This window comes from Eleginops maclovinus, chromosome 20, assembly GCF_036324505.1.
Source record: "Eleginops maclovinus isolate JMC-PN-2008 ecotype Puerto Natales chromosome 20, JC_Emac_rtc_rv5, whole genome shotgun sequence".
NCBI classification, from domain to species: Eukaryota; Metazoa; Chordata; class Actinopteri; order Perciformes; family Eleginopidae; genus Eleginops; species Eleginops maclovinus.
This window is the reverse complement of record NC_086368.1, coordinates 19,858,776-19,872,476: the sequence shown is the minus strand read 5'-3', so window position 1 is coordinate 19,872,476 and position 13,701 is coordinate 19,858,776. Positions and strand designations below refer to the sequence as shown.

At 38.9% G+C, this 13,701-nt stretch overlaps 2 protein-coding genes across 3 annotated transcripts; both read right to left on the bottom strand.

Moving 5' to 3' along the window:
• Positions 1 to 991: 991 nt before the first annotated feature.
• il19l (interleukin 19 like) lies at positions 992 to 3,214 on the bottom strand. The gene is made up of 6 exons (XM_063911784.1): positions 3,135 to 3,214; positions 2,681 to 2,860; positions 2,413 to 2,475; positions 2,079 to 2,231; positions 1,922 to 1,984; positions 992 to 1,502 (listed from the first exon to the last, which is right to left on the bottom strand). Exons 2-6 carry the CDS (start codon positions 2,837 to 2,839, stop codon positions 1,410 to 1,412), a joined length of 531 nt encoding a protein of 176 aa, XP_063767854.1. The 5' UTR covers positions 2,840 to 2,860; positions 3,135 to 3,214; the 3' UTR covers positions 992 to 1,409.
• Positions 3,215 to 4,892: 1,678 nt separating this feature from the next.
• prelp (proline/arginine-rich end leucine-rich repeat protein) lies at positions 4,893 to 12,588 on the bottom strand. Of its 2 annotated transcripts, none has more exons than XM_063909887.1 (7): positions 12,505 to 12,588; positions 8,271 to 8,703; positions 7,996 to 8,181; positions 7,719 to 7,876; positions 7,415 to 7,611; positions 5,613 to 5,688; positions 4,893 to 5,457 (listed from the first exon to the last, which is right to left on the bottom strand). In XM_063909887.1, exons 2-7 carry the CDS (start codon positions 8,697 to 8,699, stop codon positions 5,367 to 5,369), a joined length of 1,137 nt encoding a protein of 378 aa, XP_063765957.1. In that variant the 5' UTR covers positions 8,700 to 8,703; positions 12,505 to 12,588; the 3' UTR covers positions 4,893 to 5,366. The 2 variants fall into 2 exon arrangements, with proteins under 2 accessions (XP_063765957.1, XP_063765958.1); XM_063909888.1 differs by lacking the exon at positions 12,505 to 12,588 and adding an exon at positions 11,477 to 11,549.
• Positions 12,589 to 13,701: the final 1,113 nt, after the last annotated feature.

Genomic DNA, 13,701 nt, shown 5'->3' with positions numbered 1-13,701 from the left:
GCTTGGACGTGAAGCAAGATGGTGGCTATGAAGAGGTTAAAAAAGGAGATATAATCATTGAGTTGAATCACCATGCATCTGCTGCTGATGCTGCAGCATCGTTGCCTCAACTCACCTGTAAAGGATAAAACAATGTTCACTCTTACCACTAGAGGGTAATAATGCAGGACTGTTATTACTTGTGATTCGCTCTTTGTCGATCTACTGGAGGCATTTCAAACTGTTGATTATAATATAGATGGTTGTAAATCCCGTCCCCAGATGAGTGTACCACAACAATCAATTGCCAACATATTTATCATCCTTAGTTCAGCTCAAAGTCCCTACAAAACACGCTATCACATTATTTAAAAACAGTATAACTCTTATCAAATTAAAGTCATTTTACAATGTGAATACATTTATCACATACAAAAAGTCAACAATGAAAACACACTTTAACCTCTCAAGTTATCACTTCTTTCATGGTGCAGTTTTCTTGAAAACAATATTACATTTAAGGTCTTATGGTCTTAAGGTAAAACTATTCCTATAAAAACTGTTTGTGAGTTATAGACTTTAAATGTCCATAACTGCTTAAAACATATTATATCAACTTCACAAAAGTTGCTGTTTTTTTGTTGACTCACTACCACCCTCTGCAGTCCACTGTAATGCTGTTAATGTTCTATCTATCTATCTGTCTGTCTGTCTGTCTGTCTGTCTGTCTGTCTGTCTGTCTGTCTGTCTGTCTGTCTGTCTGTCTGTCTGTCTGTCTGTCTGTCTGTCTGTCTGTCTGTCTGTCTGTCTATCTATCTATCTATCTATCTGTCTGTCTGTCTGTCTGTCTGTCTGTCTGTCTGTCTGTCTGTCTGTCTGTCTGTCTGTCTGTCTGTCTGTCTGTCTGTCTGTCTGTCTGTCTGTCTGTCTGTCTATCTATCTATCTATCTATCTATCTATCTATCTATCTGACATCTTGTCCTTGTCTTGAAAGACAACATAATTAAGTAGATAAGAGTATATATTTTTATTGAAGTTTTAATAAAACCAATGTTTAAATGAAAAAGTAGTGCATTTAAAAAAACATCATGCATAATAACCTTACAGTACAGTAGAAACACACATACAACACCTTAACAGCTCTCTGTTACATTACATTACACATATACATTTACATTCTTATACATTTAAGTCCATGTAACATTCATGTAAAATATAAATATTGTATAAAAAAGCTGTCCACATTTCGGTAGATTAAATACTCATTAAGTTAATTCAAGTACAAAATAAATAAATGATCAATGGCAAAAGGAGTTCATACAAGAAATGTCAGGAGTTACAATTTTTAGCATCACACACTGGTGTTAGCTTTGGGATTCCTCAGCCGCTCTATGGGACATCAGTGTTGATGTTGCTGAGTTTCTGTTTGATTATGCGCGTATTTTCAGGACAAGTCCCTCCAGCCACTCCAGCACGGTGTCCAATTCTCCCACGGCCTTATTCGCCGCCTGGTTTATTTCCAGCTGTTCAATGGAAAGACACAAAAAGGAGAGGGAGAACAGTGGATTTAGTCACAAGCATAACTGTATAGAAAACATGTTGTTTGTAATCTGTTGGGTCTTTCATCAGATTGAGTTAGGCATATCATATTTTTCATTATCTCCTTTAATTAGTTAATCTGTAGTCACCATCTTAGCAAAATGAACTTTTCTTATTTTTGCACGCACACTTATTGCTGTACTCCATGACATGCTTCAAGGAAAATGCATATTTAGGTGGATACTGCAGTAGTGAGCTTTATTAATTGCGATACTTGATATTTTGAAGACAAAACAATAATCCAGATATAATATTTGTGACCTAATCACAGCTTTTATGTCTAACCTCTGCACTGTTCAAATATCTATCTATAGTGTCTTAATATTTTCAGTATACTTCATACCTTGATAAATTCCGCATGCACAGAGTCAATTTTCCTCTGTGTATCCTCCACACATTGGCAGTGCTGCATAAAACAAAGCATCATTATTATTCATGCTGTTTTTAATTAATTCCCTTTATTATATTTCATCATTGAAGTTGTTGAAAAGCTAACGTACACATTTATGTATCTCTCTCCTGATGCTGACAAAGGAGTTGGCCAAAGCGCTGGTGTGGCGTTGCTGCTGGGGCTGAGAAGAGGCATAGTTGCTGAACACTCTTTCAACATAGAAACGCAGGATGAGATGCAGCAAACAGCACTTCTGACCGTCCTGATAGAGACACATAAAGGTCAGATCACAGCAGCTGTTAATAACTTTGAAGTACATTAGAAGCACGCATAAAATACCCTAACAGATATCTATTATTGATAATTATAATTTGTATGCATTTACCAGTCCATGGCTTAGGGCAGATACAATTGCATTTAAAACTGCATGTATAAAGACCCACCTGAACTTGTTTCATCAATGATTTGTCCAGAAGTCTTACTCCGATCTCACTGTCTCCTTCTATCTGTAATACAAATACCACAATGAATAAGAGACAATCTCTCTCCACTTAAATGTGTCATCAAACATATTTTCTGATATGGTTTTGGTGAGGTGAAGTGATAGCCTCTCTGCATTTAAAGCTCAATATATCAAATCCTTCTGTTCATTTTTATTATTCAGTTTTGAGCTAGTGGTTTTAAGAGTGGGTGTGTGTGACTTAAACTCACCGCATTAGATCGGATGTCAGTGTAATGTTTTCGCAGCTCGTTTGTGTGAACACTGACGGAGCAGCTGTTCAGGTTGAGGGTTCGGCTCTCCACAGGTTCACTCAGACAGCTGAGCAGGAGCAGCAGGCAGAGAGAGCAGCTGAGCAGCATCTTCATCATTGTGGTGGTTTGGAGGGAGAGCTAACGGAGACATTTTGTTCATTAAAATCTCTCCAGATAAATTACTTTTAGGGATCATTGATTATTCTGTTTCAAATTTTTTTAAACCAGTACTTATAATGGATCATTCCTGTGTTGTATTGCTATCATGCTGAGTTTCCAGGTAAAAAAAAAGAGATGTGAGATACACCTTAAAGTTACATGTTATTAGCATACAATCTCTCTTCCTTTCATCGTATGGTGTCCAGGTACCTTCGCCCACTCCATCACCAGCACCCTGTGTGTTAACACTCACCTGTATGTGTGTTTCTCAGAGGAAGAGTCCTGGGAGTGAGATGCCTCTGTGAATCCATCCTCTCTCCTCTTATAGTGGAGTGAGGGGGATTTTTTGCAGGTAGTGAACATGCACGCGTACATGCAGACAAATTGGTTTACAGGAGGAGGAAGTATATTTCAATTAAAGGAACTGATGTCTCAATACCTGTTTGGAAGAAAGGGTAAAGGAACAATTTCCTCCTCCCTGATGTGTGCTCATTGTAGAGAAACACAACTCAGTGATGCAATACTTGAATGAGGCATTTGGAATTTCAGAGTGTCGTCATTCCTCTGCAGCATTTATTTATTCTGCAGTGTAAAAATCACATACTACATCATTTGGGTAATGATCTTTTGTTAATCTTTTAATTATGGGTGCAAGATGGGTGGGATTTGCACCAAAACATTGTTTGTGATGTCATAGATCTCTGACTGATCACCATGTCTGCTCTCAAATGTAGAAACATTTTCAGCTACTGGAACTTTAACCTCCTTTGGTGCACTGTCAGACATTGCCTCTACTCATTTTCCTCGAGGAGCACTGTCAGGCCTGTCAGACAAGTCCTGATCTGAAACACTTACCGGACCTGCTTACCTGCTTCCTGATCAATGTGCATGCACTGGAAAGAATCATGTGCAGGGAAGTCCTATTGAAACCAAGAATATCCGGTGTTCATGGAAAATATATTAATATAACAACAAAGGGAAGTGAAAAAATTCCAGTTTATATACAACAGGTGTATGTCAGAGCAATGTGTGTGTTATAAATAGCTACCAGCTCTTCCCCGCTCAGGAATGCTTAGTGCTTTTTTCTAAACACTAGAGGTCGACACAAAGCTTTTTAAAACTATTCTGCTTTACAGCTGCTGAATAAATCACGTAGCGGTCTAAAACATTTCTGTTCCTTTAATACACTTTTACTACCTCAATACGCAGTATACGTTACATTTCATTCAGACTGAGTCAGAGCAGTTCTTCAAAGTCCAAATGTATTGCTGTTATAATAAGCACAAGAAACATGTTTGAATTAAGCTCTGGCTAAAGTAACAGCAACAGTAATCCTGCACATTTTTAACACCCCTTTTTGGATGATGACCAGAAAGTTGGGAACCATTTTGTTAAGATTATAATGTTCTCTCTATATTGTCAGAGGTTTTAATTGAACTAAGTTATAATATACTTTCTGATATATTTTATTGAGTCATTTGTTAATCATTCAGGTGTCCTGCACCACATGGGTTGCCACATGAACAATTATAAAATATAAAAGGAACATTATGTATGCCATAATTATGCAGTCTCTGTATTAACCTGCTTCATTCAAGGTTTGACAGCCACTGTTTTTAAGCATACCTTTCTGAAAATGACTCACTTTGTATACCATAACTAACTTCCCAAAGATACTGTGGCCTTGGTTTCTTCTGATGGAGAGATTTCAAGTAGCAATACTTTTATAAATATTCTGTTGCAAGTTAAAGTCCTGCATACTACTTTAATATTCTCCAGTAAAAATACATTATTATTAGCAACACAATATAATTAAAGAACGGTACTTGAGAAAGTACTCAAGCAGAACGGGCCATTTTAGTATTGATTATGTATTCTTAATACATTATTGATAAAGTTTGAGCCTTAATGAATTTATTTACCGAAATATGGAAACGTAATATTAATGTCCCTCTAGTATACAGGATGGGAAGATGATCTTTATTCCTAAAAATCAGACACAAATAATTGATAAAAGAAAAAACTTTTATTTTCCATTATTTGTACAAAGCTTATTTATACAGAAGAATAATATACAGGAGACTAATTAAAAAAAGGAATAAAAAGACATTTTTACATGGAGTACCTTGAAAATCACAGGCACATTTGAGACAGTTTCAACTACATGGTAGTTATGTTTAAATCTTTGTTTCTTCTGTCATTCACTGCAGTTCTGCGTGTTGTCCTTGATGCTTTATTTTGGCCTGCTAGTGAACATAACTATTTGTGTAGCATGTCTGTCAATGTACCTGCGTTTTCAGGCTTTACTCATTCTACGTTGTATTTCTATAAACAAAAAATGTGTCTATCAAAGCTTTACAGTTTTTCATTTATTTCTTCCACTTTCATTAACGCAGTTGGTTATACCTGGTTTCCTCTGCACATGCTTTGCCTTTACGTCATTTTTCCCACAGTGACTCATGGGAAGCCTTAAGGCACCGTTATCCTAAATGACAATAGAGTGGAGGTGTCTGAAGCACATGATGACATCCAGAGGGATGGGGGGGCTCAGGTGATTTCCATCCAATCGCAGGTACCTGACACAAAACAACAGGTGATTAACATGCCACAGTGACAAACGCTTTTTAAAACTCCTATTTCCTGACATCATTATGTGGTTCCTAGATACTTCCTTTCAAAGGGTGCCACTGGTAAAATGTTCTTTTTTGCTTAATGCCAAGTTGTGACGTACCTTAGTCGTGGCACCAGGCTGTGATCGTTTGGGTCGGCCTCCAGACTGTATGGACAGATCTGTGTGCCATTGATGCCTGCCGGAAAACACAATCATTAATTTCTAGTCACTAAATATTTCCTGTAGCAAAAACAATGAAAATGCTAAATAAATATAAGGATTTCACTTTCTAATCGTGCCAATTTATACAACACTTTTAAAAGTCCAAATGGCTTTAAAACCAGGGAACAACAGAATACATACATAAATAAAAAAAGGTAAATCACTAAAGCAAAACAAATATGTCATGTATTATAGCACTAATAAAGCAAATAAGGATGAATGACTTACAGACAAGAGAAAAGGGAGAAATTACCTAAAGGCATTTATTGAGGAAACGCCTCACATTAAGATTTACTTCGGAAAAGTCGAAAACCTTTTATTGACGCTGCAAGCCTGAGGCAAAGCTTTGTGGCAAAAAACTTGTTTAGTTTTGCTCTGAACAGGGAAATACTCTATAGAGACTGCCCTGAAAAAGAAGATTCCTTAGTAAAATAGGAGTATAAACTTAAACCAGTGCCAACATTTAAAAGTAGCAGAATTACAGATTTTGTTTAAACATTTGATCTTGGTTTTGGTGTCCATCTTACCTTAAACATTAGGATCAACCATCATCATGTTTCAACAGACTTTATACTGATTAAACTCCAGGCAAGGTCAGAGATGAATAAATACATACATTAGGATTAGATTAATATAAGGTAAAAGCTGCATTATATATCTTTTTTGGGCCACCGGGAGACAGAAAAACTCAAATACTTTGACAGAAACGGATTATCCCCTGATAAACTTTTATTAATGCCAGGTAAGCAAAACATTATTTCTTCATGTGTCAGTGCAATTGAATAGAAATGCATTTGAAAAGCCAAAATCAAGCTGCCTATTGGCCACTTGAGCATTCTGTAAACAGAATATCCACATATCATCATCTCAATGTTATTGAAATTGCTGCCTACTTTACCTGTTTGAATTTCGGATCATTTTAGATTGAATTTTAATAACATTTTGTCATTTTTTATGATTCATTTAGTTGACAAAAACTCAGAATAAAAAGGTTGATGAAAAGTTTCAAAATTGTTATCTTTCCTAATATTGTTCTTTGCGATTTTAGTCTTAGTCTCTGTCATATTGAAATTAAGCCAATCCAGCCTCATCACAGTTAGTGTTCAAAATCATTAGTGTCTTCTTGTCATTGGCTTATCTTAGTCATGGAGTAAAATAGATTATGTGTAGCAACAACAACTATTGCTGCTATTGACTATCCTGCTATTTACACATCATGGGGACACATCAGAGCAGGCCGAACAATTGCACTAGCATTCATTTTGGATTGGGTTTTTGGAGACATGAAAAATATTTAATATTATTTCAGGAGCTGGTTTTTTTCCACCAAATTAAAAAAAAAATGTGGCTCTTTGGGTGATAATTGCTATTCTGTTATCAACAGCAAGACTTTGTCAGCTGTTTAGTGCCACATTGGGTACCATTTATCCTGTCCGACTAAAAACAGCTACCTGATGCCCCTTGAAATGATGATGAAATATTAGGGTGAAAGCTTTAAACTAAAACAATGAGCTAAATTACAACAAGTTTAAGTGTTAGTGTTAGCCCTATAAAAAGATTGATCAGTGCGGCTGAAAGTACACTTTAGGTCTACTAAAGATGAGTGTTGTTGCCATGAATGATCAAATAGACAGTATAACAAAAACACATTTCTGCTACCTCTTACAAATCTTCAACATTGCTGCTGCAAAAAAACTTACTCTCGATGCTGTTGTGGTCGAGGTGCAGATGCTCCAGGTGCCCGTTGAAGAGAGGAACAGAAGCGAGCTGGTTGTGGGACAGTTGCAGGTCCAGCAGGGTGGTTATGTTGAACACAGTCTTGGGAAGTCCTTTATCACTCAGCTGGTTGTAGTTCAGCCTCACAAATGCCAGGTGGGTGAAGCCATCAAAGTAATCCCTAAACAGCAATGAGAAAAAACAATGTAAGACATCCAACCGGTGTTCATTAATCCATTATGTGTATGCAGGTGTGTTCATGTGACATCGTGTGCACTGTATACTTGCTTTGGCACATCATCTATGCGGTTCCTGTCCAGGAAAAGCTGTATGAGGCCATTAGGTATGCCAGCTGGCATCTTTTTCAGGATGTTGTTAGCCAGATTAAGCTGCATGAGGCTCTTCAGGTCCTTAAATGTAGTCTTTCCCATATCACTGTCACTCAGCTGAAAGAGAAGAACTCATTCACGTTTGCTTCAGAAATGCAAACACATTGTTGACCCTGCTCACACCTAAACAGAGTGCAGTAAACTGGTATTAAAATTATTATTAAAGTTTGTTTTACCTGGTTGTGGTACAGGTCAAGCAGAGTCAGGTTTCCCATGCGGCTGAAAGAGCCTGCAGGGATCTTAGAAATACGATTCCTACCGAGCCGGAGTTGTTCGAGGCTTGCAGGGAGACCAGCAGGGACCTCTTTCAGGTTGTTACGCTGTGCATAGAGGTAGAGCAGTGCTGGGACCTTCTGAAACACCTTTAATGGAGATAGATACAGATCACATTTTAAGATGGTTTCTTGTAGTTTTGAAATTAATAAATTGTTAAATCGAGGAAACTTCTGACATTTTTGTCTATTCGATGAATGCGGTTATTCGCCAGGTTGATCCAGCGGATATCCGAGGCGTTGATGAACGATTCTGCTGTCACTTCTGAGATGTAGTTGTTCTGCAGGTACAGATAGTGGGTTCTAGATGGGATGACAGGGATCGTGCGGATGTTGCGGTTCTCACAGTTGAGAGCATTAGGATAGCTCGGGGTGCATGAGCATTCTCTGGGGCAGTCGGTGTACATGGAGGGTGGGCCCAGGATGACAGGGGGGAAATCAGTAGGCTCCATGGGCTCTGGCTGCGCTGGTTCAGCAGGCTGGGGGACAGAAGGCCTCCTGGTGGTTGGGCGCCTGGTGGGCTTCTTTGGCCGAGGTTTCTGGGTTAACACTGCCCCCATCAGGAGGAACAGAGCCAATGCAGAGAAGAGTCCCACGCCGGCCTTCATCGTCCTGTGAAAGAACACAAAAAAAGATGGTTGATTTGTATACTCAACTTTATGTACTGTGACATGGGTTGAGAGGGATAGAAAGCAACCTCTCGCCAACATAAAAAAGCTGTAATTTTGGTTTTGTTGGTTTGCCAATACGGTCAGTTCATCCCACCCACACAGAAAGTTAACATCATGTTCATTGCTCCTTTTGGTATTTATTGCTCTGTGTGCCAGCTCTGTTAAAGTGCTGCCTCTGAGGGCACAAACTCTGCTTCATTGATTAGCGGGGATTTAGAGGCTCAGTGCAGATCTCTGATTACACTAAAAAACGTAGTCAGGAAAGTCTTTGTGTTTGTCTTTTGAGAGATCCTATTCTAAAATATTTTTTAGCCGCAAGTTGAAAGGAACACATTCCCAAGTCCAACTGATTTTTGTTCAGCCTGAGTTGAGATATTTTTCAGTAGTGAGCCGGCCAAGTATCTAGACCAAAAACAGGTTACATAAAGCAGGTTTCCTTTGGATCTTAGCCATGACTCTGAGCGTAAGCCTGTTGTACTGTGAATCAATATGATCAGCAGTCTGCTGACTGAATTACTGCACCTTTTAAAAACTCTTACCGAGGAGGAAATTTCATTATTCCTTACTACTGTGTCTTTGTATACAAGAGAATATTCTTGTTGTTTTCATACAATCTTCTACAATCTAGTGTCCTCCTGAGTAAAAAAGTATGTGAATCATTGGTGGTTGTCATAATGTCAAAGTCACAACGATATGTAATTCCAGTTTAAATACATGTGTGGATGAGGATTTGTGGCTTGAAAATACAAGTGAAAGAGAGTAAACAAGAAAGTAGGCAGTGATTTTTAAATCTGATTAAATGCAAGAGGAGGAGGGGCAAATACTGGGACAGGAAATTAGTGCTTATGAGGGAGAGGAGTGGAAAAGGTTTTGGGATAAAGGCTCTATTGTCAGCACTTTTCCGGAAGAGAAAACTTCAGGTCTGGTAGGTCACTGCTGTTTGACCCAAGAGAGGTCCAAAGGAAACTATGCTAAATCCCAACGAGACTCTGATGGAGGCAATGCTTATCTTGTACATTTTACTAAAGTGTTGCAAGCTGATGTACACGCATAGGTTAAGAGCTGACATGTATTTGTTTTGAAAAAAGGACTTAATGTATTTGTTTCGATTCTGTATTCGTGTATTTGGACAGAATCATTCAAGACACATATAAGACACACAGTCTGTAGGTGTTTAATGACTTGGTTAAATGATCATACTTCTGTGTTTACTATGTATCCTCAGGACGAGATAATGACACTCTTAGAGATGTTTGACTCCGAATCACAAATACGTAACCTTCAGTGGAAATAAATTCATCCTTAGAAGCAGGCAATATGCTCTTAATCCTCTGGTTTGAAATGCCTCAAAATTCATACACATTTGTTTCTTTACACTGTGCATTGTTCTTAATCAGGATTGGCCTGCTGTAAATAATCAGGACACAGCTGTCTACATACACATTGTCTCGGAACAAATGCCCCATCAGTTTCAAATGATTTTGCTCTAGTTCGGCAAGCCTCCGGCCATTAGATAGACATCATATTATGAATCACAGGGCAGAAAGGAGGGTCAGAGCCCTCTCAGCCAAGCAGAGCCTCTCAGCCCCTCGTTCAAAACCAGAACCAGCTCTCCTTCCCTGCTGTCATCAGGATCAGTAGTCTTGCAAAATAAAGACTCAAACTCAGAGATGGTTTACTCAGTAATTTGTCAATCTCCATAAACAAATCTGATCAGTATGACAACTACATAGCTGGTAAGAGCTCATCCTAAATTGATACAATTACAGATAACCTCAATGAATGAATCCCTAACAACAAATCATTATTGGATATTTTCAATTTTACTTTAAAACCTACAAAGATTTGTGAATTTTTTTGGATCCTCCTCTGTGTCCTTGAGCCTCTATTATATAACAGCTGTGCAGCAGATGATGTTAATCCAAATGTTATGGAAATGCAGGATCACATATTTACATTTGTACAAACAGCTGTCACAGACAGAATTACACTGTTGATAAATTACCAATCGCTATTTGCTGATTATCATGTGTCATGATCAAATGCTCCAGAGCAGCTGCTAAATGGAACGATTGGTAGGAATGTTTTCTCTGTTTCCACGTTCAACAATGCGTTTCAATTCTTCTGTACAATTCAGCATCCAATATATGACTTCCAATTCAACTAACATTAAGACTAACCATCACTCAAAATGAACATATAATTGAACATTTCTTAATTTGCCTCATCTCATCAACATCTCAGACCAATATATTAATACCATTATTAGTAACAGAACAATAGTATATTTTGAATTACAGAATTAGAGTTTTGCATTACATTTAGCCCCATAAACAAGTGCTCTAGTGCTAATCTCCTCTTGAGATGACCATCAGGAGATAAAAAAACCAGCAACATAATCATCTTTCTCCAGCGGCTGCAAGACAAAGCTCTTTGTTTCCACACAGTTCTGGATAAAGACCCTTTTCCAATGATTATTTTTCTTCTGTTGGCAGAACTGTCATTCCTGATCTGAAAACGCTCATTGTTTAGTGAGACCAATAAAAAAACAAGAGCCACGTCAGCTGAATCCAGAGATCTGACTCAGATATTGGATAAGCTATAAACTTAAATATAAAACTGTCCAAATAACAAAGACTGATCTTCTGACACTGCTTACTCTCCTCAATGTATCTAAAACTTCTTTAAGGGCAGGAAAGTTTATCTGAACTTACAGACGGATGTTAACAGAAAAATATGTCCTCCTGTTGTGACCCCAGGCAGTCGCAGATGCAGAGCATTTGTATCAAAATGTTGCCAAAAGAATCATCTCATGTGGGTGTGGCAGTCCTGCAGTGGCTATGCCAATGTTTACATAAAAGGTGTGACAGTCGGTTTGTGGTGAATGAGTTAAAAGGTGCACTGACAAAACATGATTTCATCTGTTAATTAACATCATTTAAAATAATTTTAGAGTGGAAAAAAACTTAGAAAATCCAACTTCAGACTTCTGTTCGTTCTGCCTGCCTGGCTGCTGTCATTCCTATTTCTTTGTGTTGAATATCAGCCAAATCCTCCGAGATTAGCGGTTGTTTCCCTTTTACATTCTTCACCTTCTCAAAGAAAGATTTATGAAAGTTGAGCCATCTGACAACACAATGATTCAACACAGACAAGGAGAAATATTCAACATGCCTGAGGATTTTTTTCCATCCCACATTTCCAAAATATTTCTATTCAGTTTTATTTTGGCCAGCCCAGGAAGAAAATAACAAAACGCTTTAAATTACGCTTTGCTGCCTAAATAGTATAAGACAAAAATCAGGGGTCCTCTCCACCAGCCAAAGTAAGCAACAGTGTTATTTCGTAACCCTCTTCCCTCTTTTATAACTCTAACTTTCCTGCAGCAGCTGTCTTCACTCTGATGGAAAAAGCTGAAATCAAGGTGAATGCATAGGAGAGGAGAAAATCAGAAATAGAGTCGAAGTGTGCGGTGGCTCCCTGCAGGACAGAGTACCACTTTGTATGGCATAGCGTTTCTATAGAAACACACCAGCATGCTTCAGCTGTGCCTTTGCCAGGATTTCCTCCTAGGTCCAGAAACACACACACCCACACCCACACACACACACACACACACACACACACACACTGAACTCTCTCTCTGTTTCAAACCAAACACACTTCTGCCTGCATACTCATCTTATTAATTATGTCCGATCTAAAGCAGCCCTACTTGGAAACAACAAATACAATTACTCACCTGCCTCTGGTACCTGCCCTCTTTGTCAAATCACAAGTTTTGTGCCTTTTCTTCTCTGCTTCTCTCTCCCTCTTCCTCTGTTTCTCTCTGTCCCTAACCCTCCCCTCCCTCCCTCTCTCTCTCTCGCTCCCTCTCTCTCTCTCTCTCTCTCTCTCTCTCTCTCTCTCTCTCTCTCTCTCTCTCTCTTTGGGTGGACAAGTCCGCCTGTTGGTTTTTGTTTCCTGGCTTTTTTCCCTCTGAAGGTCACAGTGGTTCTTTCTCCCCCTCTGCTCGTTTCAGAGCCAGTGGGGTTTAATCTTAATTCCTTCAGGAAGACCGCGGGGCTCTTTCATGTGTCTGAGCTGTGTCACAGTGTGTGATTATTTTTGTGTTGTAGCAGACTGAGCATGTTTGTTTCACATAGACAAGGGTTCATGTGGATGTTTGCATTTTTGTTTGTACGAGTCTCTATATCAGAAGTCTTTGAGAAATGTTGTGAACACTGCTCCTCTTTTAGGAGAAAGCCCCACACAGTTCACATCTCCCCTCTGTCTCCCACCCACCCTGCTATTGTTGAGAGGACCGCACTCAGACCAAGCCATGTGGTTTTTATAAGCAGCATCTCTTCGTTGAATCCACAGCATCTCTTTTTTGTCTGTTGAATATGGAGGAGGCTTTTTTTTCTTCTTCCAGCATCAGTTAACTCTGATTACATAGGTCAAGCCAGAGTCGTTTAGTGTAGAGACAGTGTGCCGGTGTGTGTGTGTGTGTGTGTGTGTGTGTGTGTGTGTGTGTGTGTGTGTGTGTGTGTGTGTGTGTGTGTGTGTGTGTGTGTGTGTGTGTGTGTGTGTGTGTGTGTGTGTGTGTGTGTGTGTTTATGTGCCACTCGGGGATAGGAGGTGGCCATGTGTTTGCTGTCCTGCATTCCTATAGAGTGAGCTGCAGCAGAGAGTTAAGGAGTCAAACATATGCGAGGAAAAGTTTCAAACACACATGTACATGCGTTTGCCTCTCACTCTTCCTCACTTTCTTTTTTTCTTTTAAGCAATACTCCCAACTACACTCATGTCTCCTCTTCACTCAGTGACCAAGTTAGGCTTATTGAGCTCAGCTGGGCCAAACATCTGGTCTATACTGGTCTCAAAGAGGATAGGAAAGTAACGTAAACATATAGGACCGAGAGGGAAATTGGTACAGCTATGTAACAAAAATATCACT